This window comes from Monodon monoceros, unplaced genomic scaffold, assembly GCF_005190385.1.
Source record: "Monodon monoceros isolate NGI ecotype Baffin Bay Population unplaced genomic scaffold, NGI_Narwhal_1 Super_Scaffold_3, whole genome shotgun sequence".
Classification (NCBI taxonomy): domain Eukaryota; kingdom Metazoa; phylum Chordata; class Mammalia; order Artiodactyla; family Monodontidae; genus Monodon; species Monodon monoceros.
Window position 1 is genome coordinate 128063 of NW_021703780.1, and position 25540 is coordinate 153602.

General features: G+C 43.3%; 3 protein-coding genes across 4 annotated transcripts in view; 1 reads left to right on the forward strand and 2 right to left on the reverse strand.

The window, feature by feature from the left end:
• The window catches only part of SMIM9 (small integral membrane protein 9), an 8783-nt gene extending 4597 nt beyond the window's left edge, over positions 1–4186 (reverse strand). The window contains exons 1-2 of the mRNA XM_029242182.1: positions 4045–4186; positions 3027–3156 (exon numbers count right to left, since the gene is read on the reverse strand). Coding sequence (XP_029098015.1) covers positions 3027–3156; positions 4045–4186 — 272 coding nt within the window. The remainder of the gene's footprint in view (positions 1–3026; positions 3157–4044) is intronic.
• Positions 4187–6854: 2668 nt separating this feature from the next.
• Positions 6855–25540, reverse strand: part of F8 (coagulation factor VIII) — a 123394-nt gene continuing 104708 nt past the window's right edge. For both annotated transcript variants that reach the window (XM_029243906.1, XM_029243907.1), the window contains 4 exons: positions 19924–20068; positions 19373–19521; positions 18423–18599; positions 6855–8398 (listed from right to left, as the gene is read on the reverse strand). In XM_029243906.1, the coding sequence (XP_029099739.1) occupies positions 8243–8398; positions 18423–18599; positions 19373–19521; positions 19924–20068 (627 nt within the window). In that variant the 3' untranslated portion in view covers positions 6855–8242. The remainder of the gene's footprint in view (positions 8399–18422; positions 18600–19372; positions 19522–19923; positions 20069–25540) is intronic.
• LOC114908016 (histone H2A-Bbd type 2/3) lies at positions 23485–24018 on the forward strand. Its single transcript, XM_029244230.1, has one exon. The coding sequence runs from the start codon at positions 23551–23553 to the stop codon at positions 24016–24018; it is 468 nt and encodes a 155-aa protein (XP_029100063.1). The 5' UTR covers positions 23485–23550.

Below are 25540 nucleotides of genomic sequence, written 5' to 3' on the forward strand. Positions count from 1 at the left end.
TGCGCAGGCTCAGCGGCCATGGCTCACGGGCCCAGCCGCTCCACGGCATGTGGGATCTTCCCGGACCGAGGCACAAACCTGTGTCCCCTGCATCGGCAGGTGGACTCTCAACCACTGCGCTACCAGGGAAGCCCGACAATTTAATTTTACCTGATAGATACTTCCTCAATGCACACAAATAGCACACTCTGCACTCTCTTGGAATCTTCTAGTACTTCATTGGACTGGTTCACCTATGAGGACACTGGGAAAGGAAGAGAAAATGACTGCTGAACTGAGTTTAAATTCCAGTACACTGTCTTGGTCTGCACAGAGCTACTTTGTAGTTACATCACCTTTTCCAAGATAAGATTTTGGACAGCTTCTTTTCTTATCATGAACCAAGTAATTTCATATTGCAAAAACTGCATTCATGACTTGAGAAAGTAAGAGTAAGTGTGCGGTATCGGAGTGTGATCAGATAGTTTTTCTTCTTTTGTTTTTAAAGTTTCTCTTAAAAAACTTACTAATTAAACAATACGTTTTGTTGTGGAAGGATTGGAAAGTGCAGACACACAAAAATAAACATGAAACTACATAACAACAACAGTAGTGATAATTAAAGTCACCTATTCACTATCACAAGGAGATGACCAATGTCTAAATCTTTCGTTAGGTCCTTAAAAGATTTTTTCCCTGTACGTATAGTTTTTCACAACCAATTGGGTGAAATTGTATATCCTCTGTTATAATCTGCTTTTTTCCACTCAACGATATTTCATGAATCTGATTCCATGTAATTACCCTTCTACAGCAACGTTTTGGTGACTGTATAGTACTCATTGTATGAATGTCCACTGCTTTCTTTAACCAGCCAAGAATCATTTAAGTTGGTTCTATTTTTTCACTAGTATAAACCGTACTAAAAATTCGTTAGATTGAACACGTGTGTTTTTGCGTACTTGCCAGGGCCCCGAGAGGTTAGCCAGGCTTCCATGCTGATTTCCTCAGGTAGCAAGCAGCAAGCCTAAGCCTTCTTTACAGCCGCCGCTAATGGTTATAGAGGGTGAATAAAGAGGCACAGAGAAACTGTTTGCAATCCTGACTGTGAAATGTATTCATAAAAAATCAAGTATTATTCGGCATCTAGTATGTGCCCAGTCCCAAGTGCCAATTTTTCCTGGGACTTGATGCACCCCGTATGACTAGAGACTCAAACCTTCCTTTAATTTTGCAATATTAAAAAAAATTATGCCTTGAAGTGTTTTCTTCTGTTGAATTATTTTGGTTGTTTTCTACCAAAAAATTAATTATGTCTCCTGCATCTATCATTTTTTTCTCTAATCTTACTTTCACTAAGGTCTTTGTTTATCCAGCTTTTTGGATCCTTTTATATTTTGTCATCCATGTCTTCTTTTGTTTTGTTCTTACTGTCCTTGTTTGTTCCCAGCAAGCAAGGGTTTACTGGTTTTTCTCCCCAGGCTGAGCCATTTACTTCAAAAAAGGAAATTTTTCTCTCGGCATGTTGCCTGCCTGTCTTCACAGAAGTCCCTCTGTGTGTGCGTGTTTCAGCAAAGCCTCAGATGTTTCTGATGCAGCCGGCCTGTTGGCCAGAGTTTGAGCAACAGTGATTTAAAAGATAGAGAATCAAATGTATGTTGACTTGAGTCCTGGCTTCTTTAGTTGTGAAATGCAGTCTTCCTCTGTGCTTGGGAAGAAGGAACAGGGTTGGTGAACACAGAGCCAGTACTTCCTGCAGCGGGGGAAGGACAACTCTGAAGGGGGTCACCGGAGGCCTTGCAGGGCTTGCAAGGCGGTTCAGCTTCTCCCTTCCTGCCCCTGCCCCCCGCAGGCGTTGATCCCTGATAATACCCTGCACACCACACTCCCGCCACACAGTCTGCTTCCAGAGTATCTGGTTCTCTCAAGTCTGGGTGTGGCTCTTCTTGGTTAAGAGAGCTTTGAACCGAAGTAGACCATGTGCCCCTGGCCTCTAGTTTCCACCCCCACCCCTGCCCCATACAGTGATGGCGCAGGAAGAGGGCAACGGCTGTAAACCCTTCCCTTTGAAAAGAGGAAGACCGGGAGGCCTGCAGCAGTCCCTGCTCTGTAGTCATTCTGGAATCCTGCTGGTCAGACATTGATCAGACCCAGCTCTTCCTCCTAGAAGGGGGAGCTCCCTGGCCTGTGGCCCATCCTCCAGGACGCTCCCCCGGTCCACTATTCTCTGTGGCTGTGCCTGAAGCAAGTGTCCTTCTCATGGCCGATCCGAGGTCCGAGTACTGCTGTACGGCTCAAACAATGAATAGCTCGTTTAGTTCTGTTTGGCTCCTGTGAGTTCTAGGTGCCAGGAACCATATCCAAGTTTGTTTCCTAGACATGGTTCTTGATCTGTGGTCGTTTTGAGGTTATCAGGAGCCTTAGGTGGGGATGCCACACCCTTCACCTGATCTTTGACCTCAGCCACTTTATTAGATTCCGCAGTTTGAACAGCCCTGAGCCACCAGGTTGTAATAATTCAGTTGTCTTATTTCTCTGTCTCTAGTAATCAGGACAGAGACAGGCAAGTGGTCATGTCTTAGTAAATACTGATTGAATTAATGAAATTCAGGCTTTGCTAGCTAAGCTTAAGTATTTTGTTAGCTATTTCAGGAATCTCTTTGGCTTCATATGATTTAATAATAAATATTTCGGCAAATTTTCAGGCAGTTGAAAAGTTAATCATATGTTTTCCATGTATAGTTCCTAAACTAAAGGGAAGGATAATTAGGAGTTAATGAAGTTAGTATAAGAAAAAAAAAGATCAATTGCAAACACTGGTCTTTAAACGTCACACGTCAGTGGTTGGAAACGTAGGGAGTGGGTTAGAGAAAAAAAGAGAACGTGCAGGAGACTTTTTCAAAGGGGGACACATGGACTTTCAGAGTGGTGTTCCCACAATCACCTTCCTCAAAACTTTTCCTTAGTTACAGATGCGCAGGCTGGTGTGGAACTTGGCTGTTCCTGCCTCTCCCTCGGTTCCCCCTCTCCTCCCCCCAGCAGCTTACGTGAGGCAACAGAGGGTCCCCATGATTGCTGAAATGATCAGAAAAGCAAAAATGGCAGCTGTAGGGATGGAGCTCCTGATGAGATCCCACAGGTAATCACTGAAGTTGCTCAGCCAGGACCTGGAAGTTTCTGCAGGAAGAACATAGACAGTCACTGAAGAGAGCCCGAGTAAGTGATGAAGCTGGGATTTGAAACCTGGTTCAAGTTCAAATAGTTGTCCCAGATCTCAGGTTCTTATAGTTGCCCAGGGCCCATATTCCTAACAACTTTGCTGTGCTAAGAGATTAAAGGAATACACTTTTGGGAAAACAAAGGTATCCTCCTTTGTTTTCCTCCTTGTATGTGAAATAGGAGCAATAATCTCCGCCCCAGATCGCTTAAAGGTTGTTTGGAGGTGTCTGTGAATCAATGGGGTACACTGTGAGCGAGGAGCACGACTCAATAGACACCATGCTGTTGCCTAGAGGGTGTTCGGGGGGCTGAGGGCCCTGAGCGTCCCGTGAGGAGAAAGGAGATGGCCGCCTGCCCAGTGGCACCAACAGGAGGAGGCCGGGGCGGCTGGCAGAAGGAGGTTCAGGGTCTGCTGATCAGGGGAAGAGGTAGGGCAAACAAAAGTGTCTGTGGTGTGAAGTCAGGAGGGTTCACCACTCACAACGATACCCTTTCCAGAGATGGGAAGGAACTCAGCACCACGCTGGGCTTTGGGAGCAGCTAAGCCATCGGTCAGTGGCTCATCAGCTTTAGCTTAAATTTCGCTTCCTTTCTGAAGTCCTTCTTGACCCCTCCCCCCAAACAACTTTAATTATCCCTTTGTCCTCAGGGAGCATTTGTCATATTTTATGGAAGGTTGACACCTATGGCTTTGGCTTAGTGGGTTCATGCTTGTTGAACCAAACCAGAAATACTTTGCTTTCCTGTGAACATTTTTTTAAAAATACAGAATCACTCTTTCCTGACCTGAGACAGGAATCTTATGTCCTATGAAGATAGGAACATTCATCGTAACAGCAAACACACCTCTTGAGCGTGGTTCCAATCCATCCTGGTCTTGTATTCCGAAGGCAGATAAAGGTGACAGAGACAAAGCGACAGTTTCCAACAAGAGGCAAGTCAGAGAGCACAGCAGAAATCCAATGCTCAGCAGCTTTGGGGGTTCCATGGGCCCTCCCGAGGGCCTGCACCGAGGGGAGATGGCTTTTCCCTTGGCTCGTCCTGAGGCAGCTCTGTCTGAAAAGTCAGAAAATGGTGGTTTAGATTTTATTGCAAACCTAAAGCTATTATGAACACAAGAAAAATTCACTTACTGACACTGTTGAATCCTGAACACAGTCAGTTTCCAAGGCAAAAACCAACCCGCCTTCAAGAAACAAAACAACACAAGACAGAAATTGACTGTGCTCCATCGGATCAGGTACCTGACATCCCCTCCTAAACCACATGCCCCTTTGGGCTTTTCCAGCTCAATTAGTGAAAACTCTTAAGTTGTTCAGGCCAAACCCTGTGGTGTCATCTTTGACTCCACTTTTTCAGTCCCACATCCTTTTCATTTTGTTTTGTTTTGAGTTGGGTTTATTACTGAATCAGCAAATAAGCAGTATAAATGGTTAACCAGGTATGAATTTCAGTGGATAAGGGGGCACAGTCCATCATGGGGGTGGCGGTGGCCCAGAAGTTCTGCAGTCACAGGAGTTCGTAGCTTCCTGCTTGCTGCCACTGAACAGCCAAAGAGATCTCACTTTGTTGTAAGTCAGGTAGTATCCTACTGACTTCCCTGACCTCATGGCCTATTATCTACTCTTGATCACTCCACCTCAGCCTCATTTCCTCTGGAACAAGCCACACGTGCTCCTCTCTGTTTTGTTCACATAGGCTGTTCAGGTGCTCAATAAATATTTTTTGAATGAATGAATGGGTGGTGAATTTGGGCAGATATTGTTCATTGCCTGTCATCACCACCCCCTCTTCACTTATTACGTGCAACCAGAGAGGCTAGAAAAGCGGAACCCGCTTTCTCCCAGCCAGCCTTGCTGCTAGCAATGGCTGTGGGACATAGTGTTGGACACTGAAGCATAATGGAGATCTGATGGGTGGCTTCCGGGAAGGCTTTCTGCTGTCTTGATAAAAGTAATGGCACTACCATTTCCCCTTTGTGTTGCCTTGAACATTCTTTAAGTGTTACCTGGGGTTGGAGGAGCCATCCTGTGACCATCAGGCAATGGACACAAGGAAAAGGCCAAGAAAATGACATCTATTCTGGCTCTGACAATTTTAAGCCACTAAACCAACACCTCTATCTGCCCACCTCTCAACTACTAGGTATGAGAAAAATAAACCCCTATTTGAGCTTTCTATTACTTAAGACATTTAGAACTGACATTCTCATCCACTGCTGAGGCCCGTGTCAGGTAAGGTGGCAAAGAAGCCAGTGAATCAGGCCTCCGTCTTAAGAAGAAGCTGGCCAGAGTCTTCCTTTAAGGTTTCTGAAGTTCCAAATAGAATTCTACTCCTCCTTATGATGTCATCTACTGCATTTGACCTGCCCCCAGTCTCCATCTATTTGACAGCTAAGCATACAGATGTTTTCTTCTGTCTATGCATAAACATTTGTGTTGATACTGAAACCCATCCTCATGGTAGCCATATCCTCTTGGGCTTGAAGCTTTCTAAGATATTTTGTTTGCCACATGGTATCTACTGCACCTTCAAATAGTGTATGTATGGGATTTTAATAGATGATAAAGGTGGCATTTCATTTCAGTGGGGAAAAAGAGATGGTTTAATGTGACGACTGGCTATTCATTCGGATGCACTGACTGAAGTGACAGCCATACACACAAAAATAAACTCTAGATGGATCAAGGACTAAACAAAAATAAAACCATATACATATCGGGATAAAACATGAGTGGAGTTTTTTGTAATCTTGGGGTGAAAAAAGCTACTTTGAATATGTCATAAAACCCCAAAGCCATAGGTGAAAATAATGATAAATTTATTGCATAAAAATGTACATACAGCATACAGCAAAACATTGTAAGGAAAGATAAAAGATTAATGACAAACTAGGTGAAAATTCCACAACATATATGACAGATAATAGGTTAATGTCCTTAACATACAAAGAACTCTTACAAATCAATTTTTTTAAAAGGATGATCAGCTCCATAGAAGAACTGGCATAAATGAATCAGTCAGAAAAGCAATGGATAAATAAATTGTGATATATATTATATAATGGATTAATCTACTGCAATTAAAGTGAGCCACTAGGAAATATATGCAATAAGGGTTGTTTCCAGTTTGGAAGTGTTATGGGTAGTTTTGCCCTGTCTCTTGGTTCACATGGCAGTTCTGGGTCTAGGTCATTACCCAACAGAATTGCCACAGGCTATCTTTATGCTCAACTTTTGTAGATAATGCCAGATTGTTTTCCAAAATAATTATACCACTTTGAGTTTATTTTTGTAAACAGTATGAGGAAATGTTCTAATTTCATTCTTTTACAGGTAACTGTCCAGTTTTCCCAGCACCACTTATTGAAGAGACTCTTTTCTTCATTGTATATTCTTGTCCCCTTGTCATAGGTTAATTGACCATAGGTGTGTGGGTTTATTTCTGGGCTCTGTATCCTGTTCCATTGGTTTATGTGTCTGTTTTTGTCTATTTTTGAGCCATTACCATACTGTTTTGATGACTGTAGCTTTGTAATACAGTCTGAAGTCAGGGAGCATGATTCCTCTAGTTTTGTTCTTGTTTCTGAAGATGTTTTGGCTGTTCAGGGTCTTTTGTATTTCCATATAAATTTTAGAATTGTTTGTTCTCGTTCTGGAAAAATGCCATTGGTATTTTGATAAAGATTGCATTAAATCTGTAGATTGCCTTGGGTAGCATTGTCATTTTAACAATATTAATTTTTCCAATCCATGAACACAGTATATTTGTCCATCTGTGTCATCTTCATCAGGGTCTTGTAGGTTTCTGAGTACAGGCCCCCCCATTAGCCAAACCAGCTGGAGTATGATTGCAAACACTGAACTCGTAAAAGTGATCCCAGGAGATCTGGGTGATGCAAGTACAGCATTTCTCACATTAGGTTCACTACGTTCTGCTGCAGCCTCTCCCGGATTCTGGTTGGTCACAACCTCTAGAAAACTTATAAAAGGGGGGTTTGTGGGATGGGCCAGAGGCCAGACTACTGCCTTTATGCCTTCTAGTACTAATGGATGTCAAGGTTAAGAATCTCTCTCTCTGCTACTGGATCAAGGCTCCATTTCTAATTTTTTAAATGTTAGCTTCACCTCATAAATTATAAAATTTCATTGTTCACATTTTTATTTCCAGTATAAAAGCACAACTCTCAAAGGCATTTGTTTTCACACATCAATGTTTTGTTTAACTGATTATTGAGGGAACCAGCGGGAAGACAAAAGAGCTGGTTCCAAGAGCATTTGAAAAATAAAGATGTATGTGGTCAATGGGAAAAGAATGCCAAAACAAGATGATTAAGTTAGACATAAAAGTGGTTAACCTTTTACAGGGAGTCAAACCATATCACCTTATTGATTTCTGTAAATTAACCTCTAACCTTAATGGACTTTTACAGGACAGTAAGCCATTCCCAACCTTATCTGTCAGGGATGGGGCGAGGTGGGGGTTCCTCTTGGGCAGTTAGGGTACAGAATTTCCTGGTACAGTTTGTTGTGTCGTTTCAGCAGGAAATTAGCTGAGGAGGGAGTAAAATGAGTGCATGATTAGAATTACAATGTTGTATCTCCTATCCCAGAGAGCCATGGATTTTCCTCATTTTTCTGTGGAAATATTAAAAATATGTCCTTTAGAAGCCTAGTATGATCATGACCTTTCTTGGTCACCACAGAGGAGGAAGTGGTGGCCGTGTCCAGAGGAGAATGCTTTCCAGCTGAGTTTCCTCATTGCTTTTTGCCTGAGTACCTTGGAAGGAAGGACCAATCTGGGAGCGGCCGCAGCAAATGCGCAAGAGGTAAATTGGATGCAACAGCCCCAGAGAACGCAGGACACATGACGATTGATTTTGGAGGCTTCAGGGCATATCTGCCGGGACTGAGGAATTGAAATACATAGAAAAACGATGGCACCGTGGGCAGCGTGGGGCAGGAAGTGACCCAGAGGGCGGGCTCAGAGGGATGCTGGACCCGAATCAGGAAAGGGCCCGGGGCCAGGAAGGAAGGACCGGGCCTCAGTACTGCTGCTGCGCCTCGCAGCCCAGAAGCTCCAGCCTCAGGGCGATGTGGTGCGCCCAGCTCTGCGGGTGAATTCGAAGGAAGCGGGTAAACAGCGGGGGGTCTAGAGCGTTCACCACGGGTGTGAAGGAGTCTTGATTTCCCTGAAAAATCTGAAAGAGGAGAGATAGCATTTGTTGGTTGACAGGAAAAGAGTTATAATGTTTACACAACACACCCCCGAGAGGCTCCCCAAGTCCATTGGCCTCCTGCTTGGTCTGTAACTCTCCCTAAGCTCCGCCCCCTCATGGGCACCCACTCCAATGCCCATCGCCCAGCACGCACGCTTTTTTTCACTTCCAATTGAGGGATCCACGCTTCCGGTAGTCCAGGATTGAACCCTGGGAGGTGACTGGATGACTCGGTCCCCTGCCTCTGTACCTGGGAAAGTGGTTGTGACATCTAGAATTAAGAGCATCCTTGCTAACCTCCTGTGGAGGCCGTGCTTCCAGCTATGGCTTCCCTCTGGAATCTTCTCACCCACTTTCCCAACTAATTCAAGGAAGTTGTAAACATCATGATATTTTACTCCCAAATACTTCAACCTGCCAAGCCTTTGGGTCTCAGTTTAAATGTTATCTCTGAAACAGGACTCTTGTTGACTCTGAATCTCCTCTTGTTCATTTCCTTTACACCATTCAGAATCTTCTCATTTATCTGTTTACCTGCTTATTGACCATTTCATTTGTTTTCACCACCAAATGTTGGTTCCATGACAGCAGAGACCTTGGTCACTGACCTTCCACACGTACAATATATATAGTATACACGTAGCAAATATACTATAAACATTTGTTAAAGTTTGTGTGTTTGATGAAACTTTTGGGAAACAAAAGAGATTCTTGGATAAATATTTGTGGCATACTCTGGAGGCTTGTACATCTTCTGTTAGACTTATTCCTTGATCTTTTCCCTCAAGAAACTGAAAGAAGGGCTTCCCTGGTGGCGCAGTGGTTGAGAGTCCGCCTGCCGATGCAGGGGACACGGGTTCGTGCCCCGGTCTGGGAAGATCCCACATGCCGCGGAGCGGCTAGGCCTGTCAGCCATGGCCGCTGAGCCTGCGTGTCCGTAGCCTGTGCTCCGCAACGGGAGAGGCCACAGCAGTGAGAGGCCCGCGTATCGCAAAAAAAAAAAAAAAAAGAAATTGAAAGAATAATACAAGGAACACTTAAATCTCCTTTAATCTACAACAGACTCCTAGTCTCTGGTCTTTTTTTGTCCTTCATGGTGTTGACATTTTAAAAAGTCTAGGACCATTGCGTTGTAGAATGTCCCACATTCTAAATTTGTGTGACTGTTTTCTTATTATTAGATTTCAGTTCAACATCGTTAGTGAGAATATTAACTAGGTGATGTGCCTTTCCCACCATATCACATCAGAGGACACGTGATGCCGATTCCTCCAGAGTTTGACCCTTAGTTAAGGTGATGTCCACCAGATCTCTCTTTTATAAAGGTAATAACTTCCCTTACCTAACAATCTGTGGGGTTAGACTTTGAGACTGTGTAAATATTCTGTTCCACATTAAGCTTTCATCCAATGGTTTTAATATCTACTGAAGTTCCTTACAAGTATTATATACTGTATTGATGAGTGGTTTCTTAATTTTGTCATGTCTTCTACATTTATTAGCTGGAATTCTTTTGTGGAGAAGAACGTCTCCTCTCCCTTTATATTTTGATGATGATAATGGACTCCAAGATGTTCCAGTAACACCTAGCAGTTTCCTGGCTCTGGTCTTGGAATCTCTAAGGAGCCCAGGTTCCTTTTACTAGGAAATGGTATTTGGAAACCAAGACTGTTCTGGGATGGCTTAGGCTCTGCTCCAGGCCAAGGCTCACGTACACCATGCCTTCTCAGCTTGGACATTTTTATCTCATGGCAGAGAGCAGAGGCACCAGAGACTGAGCCAAACACAGGGTCACATTGAAAGCTTCTGTTGGAAAGTGGTTTATATCATGTCTACTTGCACTGCATTGGTCAACATGAGTCCTACTATGAAGCCCAAAGTCAATGGAGTTTTCAAAAAAGGAGGAAGTGAAAAATCAAGAATAATACCTTTGTGACTTCCCTGGTGGTGCAGTGGTTAAGACTCCACCTGCCAATACAGGGGACATGGGTTCGATCCCTGGTCCGGGAAGATTCCACATGCCGTGGAGCAAATAAGCCCATGCGCCACAACTACTGAGCCTGTGCTGTAGAGCCCACGAGCCACAACTACTGAGCCCGTGAGCCACAACTACTGAGCCCGTGTGCCTAGAGCCCGTGCTCCACAACAAGAGAAGCCACCGCAATGAGAAGCCCGCGCACTTCAATGAAGAGTAGCCCCTGCTCGCCACAACTAGAGAAAGCCCGGGTGCAGCAACAAAGACCCAATGCAGCCAAAAATAAGTAAGTAAATAAATAAATAAATAAAATAAAAGAATAATACCTTTTACCTCATCTGCTATTTTCTGTTCATTCATCACAGCAATGAGGTGATTTTACAATATGTAGTCAGAGATAAGAGGTTTGGGTGGCTTGTTAGGTTTCTTAGTCCACAAGCACCCTCTACTGTTGATAAAGAGAAGTGCAATTTCTGTAACAGATGGGATAGGAAGATATGTCTTGTGATTTTGTGACTCATTTTTGCTTTTCCAGAACACTTAATTTCCACCACTGAAACTTATGGTATTCTTTGTCTTCTAGTTATTCTGTGAGTTATGGGTGGTTTTATTTGCAATTTTAAAATATATCTACAGAGAGATAGTTAGATAGAAAGATGGTTTTTGAAGGCTGTATGGAGAGATTTAGACAGCTGCCATTATTTGATGAGAATGTACAACTCAGTATTTGGAATTTTAAAATGCTATTTTAAATTATTTTTCTATTTGTTTCTGGCATGTAGAAATACAATAAAATTTTCTATTGATTTTGTTTTCAGCAAGCTTGCAAACTTATCTTAGTAATTCTAATAATTTAGATAGATTCTTTTGCATTTTCTATGTATGCCATCGTATCTTCCACATATGAGAGGGTTTTTTTTCCCAATCCTAACACATTTTATTTCTTTTTCTTACCTTACTGCATTGCTTAGGACCTCCAATACAGTTTTTAATAAAAGTGGATGGGGCAGATTAAAGATGGCTATGAATTTTTTTGATACTCCTCCCATGGAGAGGTAGGTGTATTTAGACTGTTTTATTTTTGGCTGTGCCACGCAGCTTGCGGGATCTTAGTTTACCGGCCAGGGATTGAACCCAGGCCATTGCAGTGAAAGCACAGAATCCTAACCACTGGACCTCCAGGGAATTCCCTTTTTTTTTTTTTTAAATTGAAGTATAGTTGATTTACAATATTGTGTTAGTTTCAGATATACAGTAAAGTGATTCAGTTATATATACTTTTTTTCCAGATTATTTTCCATTATAGGTTATTACAAGATATTGAATATAGTTCCCTGTGCTATACAGTAAATCCTTGTTGCTTATCTATTTTATGTATAGTAGTGTATATCTGTTAATCCGAAACTCCTAATTTATCTCTCTTCCCCCGACCCTTCCCCTTTGGTAATCATCAGTTTGTTTTCTATGTCTGTGAGTCTATTTCTGTTTTGTAAATGAGTTCTTTTGTATCATTTCTTTTAGATTCCACATATAAGTGATATCATATGATATTTGTCTTTCTGTGTCTGGTTTACTTCACTTAGTATGATAATCTCTAGGTCCATCCATGTTGCTGCAAATGGCATTGTTTCATTCTTTTTTATGGCTGAGTAATGTTCCATTGTATACATGTACCACATCATCTTTATCCATTCCTCTGTCCTTGGACACTCAGGTTGCTTCCATGTCCTGGCTATTGTAAATAGTGCTGCAGTGAACATTGGGGCGCATGTGTCTTTTGATTTGTTTTAAGTTGGGGTGGGCAATTGATTCTGTAGGCTGATAGAGTATGGCGGCAGAGGTGATGCTGTGCCAAGTTCAAGAGGACTGACAGCTTCCACCTTGGTTTCTTGGAATCTAGCTTTTATGTAAGAAGAGTGACTATCCTAAGACTAGCATGCTGAGAGGCCCTGAAGAGACACCAGTGGATGAAAAGGTCAAGGAGAACCAAGATACCAGGTAGGTGAGCAAAGAAGCCATCTAGGAAGTAGATCCATCCGTCCATACCCACTGAAACCCCATGGATCACAGACAAACCAGCCAGACAGATCAACCTAAATTCCTGATCCACAAAATTGTGGCCAAGTTTCAGGGTAGTTTGTGATGCAGCAATAGATAAATGGTATCTTATTTTTAATCTCAAAGGGAAACCTTTCTGTGTTTCACCTAAAATATTTGCTGTAAAATTTTTGTGAATATCCTTTATCAGATTGCGTAGTTTCCCTACTAGTCTTAGTTTGCCAAATTTTCCCATTAAGAATATTGAATTTTATGAATCTTTTTCTCAGCATTTATTGGCTGTATAATCCTGAAGTTCATTAATGTGATGGACTGCATTAATTTTCTAATGTTAAGCCAACCTTGCATTCCTAGGATAAATCTAACATACATATTGCTAATATTTTGTTTCAGATCTATGTTCATGAGTAAAGTTGGCCTATTATTTTCTTTTCTAATAAAATTGTCTTTGTTGTGATTTGTTGTCATCATTTAAAGAGTTGGATAATGTAAATACAAGCTTTTTCCATTTTTCTGGAAGAATCTTTGTAATAATGGTATTATTTCTCCCTTGATAATTTGGTAGAGTATTTAGTATAGCCATCTGAATCTGGAGGTTTCTTTGTAGGAAGATTTTTGAACACCAATTCAATTTTTCAAAGGTTGTAGGAGTTTCCGCACTTCCACTGCAGGGGGCCCAGGTTCCATCCCTGGTCGGGGAACTAAGATCCAGGAAGTTGTGGGGCGTGGCCAATTAAAAAAAAATGGTTGTAGGAGTTTCAGGGTTTTTGATTCCTTCTTGAGTAAGTTATATTTACTAGAAATTATCCATTTCACCTAATTTTCCAAATTTACTGTCATAAGGTTAATAAATATCCTCATTTTTTTATGTTGGCAGGATTTTACTGGGTGGTAAAATCAGTCATGCAAGTTGGAAATTTTTTTTTTTTGGCTGTGGCTGCACAGCTGGCGGGATCTTAGTTCCCCCACCAGGGATTGAACCCAGGCCCCCTGCAGTGGAAGCTCAGAGTCTTAACCACTGGACTGCCAGGGAAGTCCCTGAAAAATTTTTTTAGTTTTTGCTTGAATGCATGAAAAATATTTCACCAGATTTTCTTTCTTTTGGGGGCAGGTTTCAGATTTTTCCTTTTAGCATCACATGGATATCATTAATTATCTTCTGATTTTCATTATTGCTTAGAAATCGCCTGTCAGCTTGTCACTCTTATTATGGTAATATATGTGTCTTCTGGTTCCTTTTTATGGTGGTAAAATGTACATAACATAAAACTTATCATCTTAACCATTTTAAATTGTAAAATTCAGTGGCATTTAGTACATTCACCATTATCTAGTTCCAGAATATTTCTATCACTCCAAAAGGAAATCCAGTACCCATCAGGAAGCCACTCCCCGTTTACCCTTCTCTCCAATCTCTGGTAATCACTAATCTGTTTTCTGTCTCTCTATATTTTCCTATTCTGGATATTTCATATAAATGGAATCATACAATATGTAGTCTTTTGTGTCTGACTTCTTTCACTTAGCATATTTTCAAGGTTCATCCATATTGTAGCATGCATCAGCATGTCTATGTTTTTTAATGGCTGAATAATATTCAGCTGTATGGATAGACCAGAATTTGTTTATCCACCAGTTGATGGACATTTGTGTCATTTTCACCCATTGGCTATTGTGAATAGTACTGCTATGAGCATTTGCCTGCAAGTTTTTGTTAATTGCCTGTTTTCAGTTCTTTTGGGTACATACCCAGTAGCAGAATTGCTGAGATCATATGGTAATTCTATGGTTTCTACAGTGGCTGCCTATTTCGCATTGCCATCAGCGGTATGGGTTCCAATTTTTCTACATCCTTGCTAACACTTCTTACTTTCTGTATTAAAAAAAAATTATAGCCATCCTAGTAAGTGTGAAGTAATATCTCATTGTGGTTTTGATTTGCATTTTTCTAATGACTAATGATGTTGGTGTTGATGTGCTTGTTGGCTATTTGTATATCTTCTTTGGAGAAATGCCTATTGAAGTCCTCTGCCTATTTTTAAATTTGGTTGTCTTTTTGTTGAGTTTAAGAATTCTTTTCATATCTATTTTTCTTCTGTTGTTTGTGATTATGGTTCACATCTAAAAAACCATTTGTAAAATCCAAGGTCATGAAGATTTACCTCTATATTTTCTTCCAAGAGTTTTAAAGTTTTAGTTCTTATATTTAGGCATTTGATCTATTTTGAATTAATTTTTGTATATGGTGTGTGGTGACTTCATTCTTTTGCATGTGGCTATCCAGTTTTCCCAGCATTATTTGTTGAAGAGACTATTCTTTTCCCATTGAATGGTCTTGGCACCCTTATCGAAAATCAATTTACTATAGATGTATAGCGTTATTTCTGGACTTGAATTCTATATGTCACTACCACAGTGTTTTGATTACTGTAGCTTTGTAGTAAGTTTTGAAATTGGGAAGTGTGAATCCTGTAACTGCTTCTTCAAGATATTGTTTTTGCTATTTTGGGTCCCTTGCAATTACAGATGAATTTTAAGATCAGCTTGGCCATTTCTGCAAAAATGGCCATTGGGATTTTGATAGGGATTGCACTGAATCTGTAGAAAGCTTTGGTTAGTAGTGCCATCTTAATAATGTGTTCCAATCCATTAACCCAGGATGTCTCTCCATTCATTTAGGTCTTCTTTAATTTTTCAAGCAATGTTTTGCAGTTTTGAGTGTATAAGTCTTGTACCTCCTTGGTTAAGTTTATTCCTAAATATTTTATTCTTTTGGATGATATTGTAAATGAAATGTTTTTCTTAATTTTCTTTTCAGATTTTTCACTACTAGTGTATGGAAACACAACAGATTTTTGTGTGTTGATCATGTATCCTACAACTGTACTGAACTCATCTATTAGTTCTAGTAGCTTTTTGTGGGTTCTTTAGGATTTTCTATGATAAAATCATATCATTGGTGAAGAGAGACAGTTTTACTTCTTCCTTTCCAATCTGAATGCCTTTTGTTTATTTTTATTTTTTTTGTAATTTCTCTGGCTATAACTTCCAGTACAGTGTTGAACAGAAGTGGTGAAAGTGGTCATCCTTGTTTGTTTGCCACTTCTCCACTATTTCTTTCATTCATTCTGGATTCCACTTATATATACATGGCTTTCTCTGTATAGCATATGTCTCAATTTCTTTTTCATATGTTTCACCTTCTGTGCTCCATTCTGGGTAATTTCTTCAGATATATGTTCCAGTGACTAAATTCTCTTTGGCTGTGCCCAATTCACTATTAAGTCTTTCTTTGATTTTTAAACTTCAACAATGATGTTTTTTAATTTCTAAAAGTACTGTTTTTTCCAAAACTGCCTAATAATTTGTCATTTATTTTTATGTTTCCATAGCTCATTGCTTTAAATATTTTGTGCATAATTACTTTATGATATCTATCTGATAATGTCAATATCTGGTATTCTTCAGATTCTAAATTTGTATTGATTGTTTCTGCCCATTTGTAGTCAAGTTGGCTTGTTATCTTGTATGTTTGCTGATCTATGTTTATGATCTTATCATTTTAATACGTAGGAATCCTGGAGACCTAAACTGGGAATGCTTTTTCTCTAGAGAAATCATTCTTCCAGAAGCCAGGAGGTGCTACTTATCTGCAACTAGTTCTGCTCCTTTCTGGGTTTCATTACTTAATGCAGAAGTCTCACATTCCATTCTTGCATTTTGCTCGAAGCTTGGTCTCCTGAGAGCAACACTAATATAAGCATTTCCCTTTAGGAAAGTTCCTCCATTTTACATTTTCTCATTTTTCACCTCTCTTTGCTCTGATTTAAGCTCATTATTTTAAAATAAAAGCTCATTTTTTTTTTGCTGTTGGTGGTGAGGAGGCTGGAGAGTCCCCTTTCTTCATTGAGTGTAGCAGTGCATTAAGAAGTATGTACTGTAGGGCTTCCCTGGTGGCGCAGTGGTTGAGAGTCTGCCTGCCGATGCAGGGGACACGGGTTCGTGCCCCGGTCCGGGAAGATCCCACATGCCACGGAGCGGCTGGGCCCGTGAGCCATGGCTGCTGAGCCTGCGCGTCTGGAGCCTGTGCTCCGCAACGGGAGAGGCCACAACAGTGAGAGGCCCGCGTACCGAAAAAAAAAAAAAAAAAAGAAGTATGTACTATCAGTGCTATAGCCTTTTAAAAATTTTGGTAATACATACATAACATATATTTTAACTGTTTTTAAGCGTACAAGTACGTTTGACAACAAGTACATAACGTACATTCACAATTTTGTGCAACTATCACCACCAACCATCTCCAAAACACTTCATCTTGCAAAACTGAAACTCTGGGGAATTCCCTGGTACTCCAGTGGTTCGGTCTCTGTGCTCTCACTGCTGAGGACACGGGTTCAATCACTGGTCAGGGAACGAAGATCCCACATCCCACAAGCCGCGCAGCGCGGCCAAAACAAAACAAAAAACCAAAAAATAAAAACAAAAACAAAACTGAAACTCTGTCTCCATCAAACAATAACTCTCCATCCTCCCCAGCTCCCAGCCTCTGGTAACCTCTATTCGACTTTCAGTCTCACTGTAATTGTTAATTTTACATGTCAACTTGTCTAGGCCATACGGTGTCCAGATATTTGGTCAAACATTATTCTGGGTGTGTTGGTGAGGATGTTTTTGGATGAGATTAACATTTAAATAGTAGAGTGAGTAGAGCAGATTGCTGTCCCCCCCACCCCAAGCGGGTGTGCGTTATGCAATCAGTTGAAGGTCTGAATAGAACAAAAAGGCTGACCCTTGTCTGAGTAAGAGAGAATTCTTTTTGCATGGCCCATTTGAATTGGGACATTGGGTTTTTTCCAGCCTTTGGGCTCAAACTCAAATATTGGCACTTCCTGGGTTCAGACAGGAACTACACCACTGGCTCTCCTCCTTTCCAGACCTTCACACTCAGACTGAAACTTACGCCATTGGCTCTCCTGGGTCTCCAGCTTGCTGACTCACCCTGCAGATCTTGAGACTTGTCAGCCTCCATAATCATGTGAGTCAATTGGTTCTGTTTCTCTGGAGAACCCTGACTAATATATAAGTGGAATTATATAATATTTGTCCTTTTGTGTCTGCTGTAATTAATTTAGCCATGCATGTTATAGCATGTATCAGAGATATGCCCTTTTTAAAATGGGAATGTCCTCTAGAACATACATTATCAGTACTCTGGTTCACTAAACTGCCAGAAGCAAAAATGTTTAATCCAGCCTTGAGGGAACAAGGAATTCTTCTTGGAGGAGATGATGTTTATCTGAGACTTGAAGAATGCACCAGGTGAAAGGGTCAATAAGAAGTACCTAGAAAAAATGTTCTAGGTAGAAGAAACAGTACATATAAAAGCCTAGTGTGAGAAAAAACATGCTGTTTTTAGGGACTTGAGGGTTCCTTAGTATGGGTGCAGCTTAGAAAGCCAAGGAGCAAGTAGCAAGAGACTATGCTAGGGCTTCCCTGGTGGCGCAGTGGTTCAGAGTCCGCCTGCCGACGTAGGGGACACAGGTTTGTGCCCCGGTCTGGGAAGATCCCATATGCCGTGGAGCAGCTGGTCCCATGAGCCATGGCCGCTGAGCCTGCATGTCCAGAGCCTGTGCTCTGCAAAGGGAGAGGCCACAACAGTGAGAGGCCCGCATACGGGAAAAAAAGAAAAAAAAGAGAGACTATGCTAGAGAGGTCAGTAAGGGCCACCATCCCGAATGACACCAACATCTATGAGGATAAGCAGCTTTTGGCTCTACTCTGCTCTTTCCTGGGATGATACATTCTTGCTTGGAGTCACTGTGTCCTCCCAGAATGCCTTTCATAGTGTCCTATTACTATAGATACTCAGTAAAGTTTATCCTGAAAGTCTGGTCATATATCAACCTTGTTCTGTTTCTAAATGTCAAGTTCTAAGACAGGCTTTGTGCCTTTCCTGTGAGATTAGCGTACCTTTACTTTGCCATTCTGAAGAAACAGAGTCCAGTTATGGCCATCTTGACTACTGGATATGAGGAACTCCTTCACATACATGCTGGTGAGCAGAGATTTCACCCCCTGGGTGGTTATTCCTGTGACTCTCATTGTCTTCTGGAAGTCCACTTGCAGCCACTCTTTTTGATTATTTGCCTGGGGAATGCACCAGGTGCATTAGACTAGTATCTTTTTGGTCACTATTTGCTCCCAGAAATCCCCAAATCCCTTCTTAATCATATCACAGCACTTATCACTCTGCATATTAATTATCTGTTTGTCAGTCTCCCTTATTAGACTCGAAGCAAATTGAGGGCTGAAATTTTTCATGATTCATCTCTGTATCCCCAGGGTTAGCCACTTAATAGGGGCCCAGTAAAGGTTTGCTGAATGAATATATGAGTAATATACAGACTGACTAGAGTATTAAAAGTTTGGCAATGTGTTATACAACCTATTTTGTTTAAAATAAGCCCCTGGGGGAACAGAGACCATTAACTCCATCCATTTCCCCAAGCTAGTCAGTGATTGAAAATCACAAACTGAGTGGTTCCAGAAAAGAACTGTGCCCAATGAACTGTACATAACTATGACCCTTTGCTTTGTTGATATTTCTCTGTAAAACTGGATTTCAGCCACTCCAATTCTTTGACAAATATTAGCCCAGTACTACATATACATATTCTGTTTCTAGGAGGTTCAATTAGGGATCATTTTCCCCCAATGAATGCTGTGTGAACTCACACGGCACACCCACTAAATAAATATCTGTGGGGTTTTCTGTGTATAGTCAACTTTCCTTGACACTCTTTGTGGGAACAAGCAGGTGATAGAAGTAACTGAAGAAACAGTCACGAGCTTACCCTATCCTTTCCCAACCACTACTCCTTCTTCTGCATCAGTTATATGGCAAATTTGTTCCCTCTTACCCGGGGTCTCCAGGCATTAGTCCTCCCTTGGAGGTGAAGTCGGGCTTGTGAAGGAGACCAGGTGGCAAACAGATTGCTTAAGTGGGATGAGGCAGTAATCTGTGCATCTGATATTGCTTTACTCTCCATTCCCAGTGCCATGTTGCAACCTCAGAGAAATGAAAGGAGAATGTAATCACAAGAACAAGTTGCGGCTGAGGTCCTGCTGGCCCGTCTCCACTGATATGTTCTAGGGCTATTGTCATCACGAAGTCATTTTCCAGGCACTAACTTTTGCATGCTACTGTTAAGATGCCCCCTATTTTCTTGTCAGCTCTGCTCAGCTCTGTTGGACTTTGATTAGCCTTGTTAATAGTAGTGTAGGAGGTGGCTGCCCCTGGGGAATCCCATGGTTAGGATGACCAAGTCATGTGTTTGCCCAGGACTGTACTGGTTTTAGCATTGATAGTTCTGTGTCCTCAGAAATCCCCCCAGTCTCAGGAAAGCTAGGATGGTTAGCCATCCTACTCATGGTTGGGAGAGGAAAGGACATGGGATGACTTGACACTTACTGTTTAAATCACAGCCCATCAACTCCATGCGAAGAGTGCTGCGGATGCTGTAATGCGTTGGGTGCAAACGGACATACCGAGCAATAATTGGAGGGTTAAAAATATTGTGTTTTATCCCAGATGAATCCACATTGCCAAAGAAGACCTGTAGGGAGGTATTAGCACAGATACATGTAAAATGAAGAAAGAATAAGAAGCAATTCCTCCCAATCATATCTTTCTTCTAATTTGCTCTGTGCATTTCTCAACAGCACCGAACACCCAAATAAAACCATTCTGGCTAGCCAGATGTTAGAATGTAATATGCGAAGGAGAAAATCACAGGGAGAAGAATGGAACAAGGGAGATTAGGTCTGAGCAGGTTAAGTGTCTACTTTGGGGTCCTGTAAAACGGTCATTCATCAAAGTTGTGGAAGCCATTTAGGCCTTTGCTAATCCAGTGTGGGCCACAGACCAGCTGCATTAGAATCACCTGGGAGCAACATCTTGCGCCCTATTCCAGATCTACTGAATCAAACCATACAGTTTGAGAAACACTAGCTTAGGGCAGAGTCGGCTGCAGCTGTGAAAGGGGACTTGGAGTAGGCGGCCTGCCATATGGTCTCAGGATGATCTTCCAATAATGTGTGTGTGTGTGTGTGTGTGTGTGTGTGTGTGTGTGTGTGCTGTGGGGCGTTAATTAACGATCCCTTGTGTATGAATTCATGAGACACATGTTAATATCCAACTTCTGGGGGTTAGGAACTTGACATGTCTAGGTTCTACAGAAAAGTACATGACATATTTAAGGAATAAGGAACAGTTTGAGAAATATGGTAGTAATTCCAATTCAAAAGGCCTAGATTTAAATCATGGTATATAGAAAAAAGAAAGTTGAAAATCCTCTCTCATAAAACACCTGGGATTCTCTATCTGCTTGAATACACTAAAACAGGAATCAATGTATGGCTGTTATATAATAAGACATCAGAGTTATAGTATTATGGGGAATTAAAAAAATTGTTCTTCCATGTAACAATTTTTTCTTCCTATGGGATAAAAATGTTAATAAATGTATAGCATTGCCCCAGAAATCACAGCATTTAAAAAATATTTTTATTGGAGTGGAGTTGATTTACAATGTTGTGTTAGTTTCTGCTGTACTGCAAAGTGAATCAGTTATACATATACATTTATCCACGCTTTTTTAGATTCTTTTCCCACACAGGTCATTACAGAGTATTGAGTAGAGTTCCATGTGCTATATAGTAGGTCCTTATTAGTTATCTATTTTCTATATAGTAGTGTGTATATGTCTATCCCAATCTCCCAATTTATCCCCCCCTTACCCCTGTGGTAACCATAAGTTTGTTTTCCACACCTGTGACTCTACTTCTGTTTTGTACATAAGTTCATTTGTACACTTTTTTTTCGATTTCACATATAAGTGATATCATGTATTTGTCTTTCTCTGACTTACTTCACTCAGTATGACAATCTGTAGGCACAGCATTATTTTTGATAAATAGATCTGCTTCATTTTTAACTCAATTACTGTGCCTTGATTAGATACCTTCTTAGGAAGACAATGTATTAATTCAACAAATAGTTAATGACTACAGAAATCCTAGATTCCATGTATTATGTGCCAGAAACTATGTGCTAGGTGGCTTCACTGGTGAATTCTAATAAATGTTTAAAGAATTAATGCCAATCCTTTCCCAAACTCTTCCAAAAGATAGAAAAGGAGGAAAAACATCCTAACTCATACTATAGGGCCAGCATTACCTTGATACCAAAGCCAGACATATATAGCAGAAGAAAGAAAATTACAGACCAATAGCCTTTATGAATATCGATGCAAAAATCCTCGGAAGAATTCTAGCAAGCTGAATCCAGCAGCATATTATAAATATTACATTCCATGTCCAAATAGGAATTATCCCAGGAATGCAAGGATGGCTCAACATAAGAAAACTGATTAATCAAAACCACATTGATAAAATGAAGGGGGAAAACACCCTCATGATCATCTTAGTTGATGCAGAAAAAGCATTCAACAAAATCTAACAACTTTCATGATTAAAAGACAAACAAACAAAAAACACCCAGCAAACTAAGAATAGAAGGGAAATTCCTCAACAAAATAAAAGGCTTTTATGAAATACCCTAGCTAATGTCATACTCAATGGTGGAAGACTGGAAGCATTTCCCCTAACATCAGGAACAAGAGAAGAATGCTTGCTTTCAGTGCTTCTACTCAAGACTGTAACGGAAGTCCTAGTCAGAGCAATGAGGCAAGAAAAAGAAATGAAAAGCATCGAAGTTGGAAAGGAAGTTAAACTACTTCTATTCTCAGATGACATGCTCTTCTGTACAGGAAACCCTAAAGAATCCACAAAACACATTAGAGTTAACAAACGAATTCAACCAAGTTGCAGTATACAAGATCAACACACACAAAAATCTGTTGTGTTTCCATATCCTAGCAATGAAAAAATAATCCAAAATGAAATTGACAACAGTTCTATTTCACACAACATCAAAAGAAATAAAATACACAGGGATAAATTTAGCCAAGGAGGTGCAAGGCTTGTGCACTGAAAACTACAAAGCACTGCTGAAAGAAATTAATGATGACCTCAAAAAGAAAAGGGGAAAGACAGCAGATTTTGTGGACGGGAAGACTTAATACTTTTAAGATGGCAATCCCACCCAAAGTTGTCTAGAGATTTAATGAAATCCCTATGGAAATCACAACGCTCTGTTTTACAGAAATGTAAAAGCCAATCCTAAATGCATACGGAATTTCAAGTGACCTTGAATAGCCAAAATAATCTTGGAAAAGAAGAAAAAAGTTGGAGGACTCACACTTCCCTATTTCAAAACTTAGTCCAAAGCTTCAGTTATCAAAACTATGTGGTACTAGCATAAGGATAGACACATAGATCAGTGGAGTCCAGAAATAAACCCATAGATCTATCCCATGGGTTGTAAACCCAACTGAGTTGAAAACAGGTGTTCAAACAGAACCCTGCACAGGAATGTTCACCAGAGCACTATGCCCGACGGGCACAACGTGGAAGTCACCCAAATGTACATCAGCTGCTGAGCGGATACACAACATGTGTGGTCTAGCCACGCACTGCAATGTTATTCAGCCTGCTGAATATTATTCAGCCAGGAATATTATTCATTTGGAAGCAGATATATAGTCGTGATGGTGGCCCAGCACCGCCAGTGTATACTTGGTGCCCCTGGATGGTCCGCCATTAGCTGCCTTCTCTGTACAAAGTTCCCGTCTGGTGGACAGTGAGAGTTCCACCAAAGAGAGGGTCCAGCGAGCACAGCGAGCAGGATCCTGCCAGCGCCATTTCTTTCCAGGCCCAGGACCCCGGCGGAGGGGGTGGGGGCGGGGTGAGGTGGGGTAGAGGAGGGGTTATGGGAAAGCAGTGACCTCACAGGGTGCTCCCCGACCAATGAGGGCCCGGACTATGGTCGCTACGATATGGAGGAGGGGCCTGAGAACACCGGTTGTCTTGAGATGTTGGGACCAGCAGGCACAACCGACCGCCCCTCATCCCGCCGCCCCTCATCCCAGCGCACCGCAGAGCGAGGCCGTCGCAGAAAGCACGCCCAACGGCCAGCATGCCGGGGAAGAGGGGCCGTCGAAGGTCACCCGGTCACCGCTCCCGCACCGCCCGAGCCGAGCTGTCCTTCTCCGTGAGCCACATGGAGCGCCTCCTGTGGGAGGGCCACTATGCCCAGCGCCTGAGCTCGTCCGCACCCGTCTACCTAGTGGCCATCATCCAGTACCTGGCGGCCAGGGTCCTGGAGCTGGCACGCCATGAGGCCCAGAACAGCAGCAGGAGGCGCCTCACTCCGGAGCTGGTGGACGTGGCGGCCCGCAGCAACACGCTGCTCAGCGACTTGTTCAGGACTATAGCACCATCTCCCAGGTGGCCCTGGCCCAGCCCTAGCTGCCCAACGACACCTGGGTTCCCGGCCCCCGGGGGGCGCGGCCGTCAGGCGCCAGGCCCGTTCACCGACCGACCGCACAGCCCGGGTGGCCCAGGCCTGCACGCCGCCTTGGGCACAGTCACTGCGAGTCAATAAAGTGTTTCAAGAGACCCCCTGCGCATGCTTCACTCACTTGGAGTGGGAGGTGGTGGTGGTGGGACACCCCTCGTCGGAGGGATGGGGGCGGGGGTCTGGCCGGAGTTGGGGGCTGGGGGGCGTGGAGTCGGGGGTCACAGACAGAGAGGAGCGGTCTCCCACGGTGACAGTGCATGGGGTGGCCCTGGGTGGGAGAGGCTGGCTGCGGCGGGGCTGGGGGCGGACTGGGGCCTGGGGTGAGGCCGGACAACAGAAGGCTCCCCCGCTGGCTCTGAGCAAGTTGGAGCCAGGCCAAAGTCCCCAGAGGGACGGGGTTCCTTGCGGCGGCGCTCGACACCGCGAGGGCGGTGTCGTGATAGGGTGAAGGTGCCAAGGCGACCGACCGCCCTGGGTGCGGGAGGCAGGGGTGGGTGGACAGAGCGCTTGGCATGGACTCCCATGGGGCAGGGGCTTTGACGGGAAGATTGAGGCGTGATCGGGATTGGGGTGGGCAGGACACAATCAACACATAGGCAAAGTCGGAATTAGGGCCACGTGGGGTCAAGAGTTTTTGGTTGTGTTCCCCTAGGGATGCCAAGAGACGCCCTTCTTGGCAACCTGCGTAAACAAGCTGTCACCTACCGGTTGGAGCCCTGGTCTGGGAAGATCCCACATGCCGCGGAGCAAGGAAGGCCGTGTGCCACAACTACTGAGCCTGTGCTCTAGAGCCCGAGAGCCACAACTACTGAGCCCATGTGCCACAACTACTGACGCCCGCGCGCCTAGAAGCCATGCTCCACGACAAGAGAAGCCACCGCAATAAGAAGCCCGCGCACCGCAAGGAAGAGTAGCCCCCGCTTGCCGAAACTAGAGAAAGCCCCTGCACAGCAACAAAGACCCAACACTGCCAAAAATAAATAAATTAAATAAATAAATTAAAAAAAAAATCTGTCACCTAGCAACAGGGGGCGCCCAGCCAGGCCCCGCCCCAGCACCATTGGTCTGCTCACAGAACCCCGGACAGCGGGCCAGGCCCCGCCCCAGGGCCCCCGATTTGCATACGCCACCCTCAGCCAGTCCCGGCTGGGCCTCCGTGCTTGCTATTTTGCATATCACCAGGGCGACGAGAGCTCCGGGCGGCCGAGCCAGCGCGGTCGCTTGGTGGGCCGGAGCCCGACGCAGGGCACGTCTCAGCCCGCCGCCGTCGCCCAGCACGTGCGCCCACTTGCGTCAGCGCGCCCGGAAGTGCCTAAGCGGCGATCATGGCGGCTTCCGCGGCCGGCCTGGGTGGTGGTGCGGGCCCCGGGCCTGAGGCCGGGGACTTCCTGGCGCGCTACCGCCAGGTGTGCAACAAGCTGAAGAAGCGGTTCCTGCGGAAGCCTAACGTGGCGGAGGCCGGCGAGCAGTTTGGCCAGCTGGGTCGCGAGCTGCGCGCACAGGAGTGCCTGCCGTACGCGGCCTGGTGCCAGCTGGCCGTGGCCCGCTGCCATCAGGCCCTCTTCCACGGGCCCGGGGAGGCGCTGGCGCTGACGGAGGCCGCGCG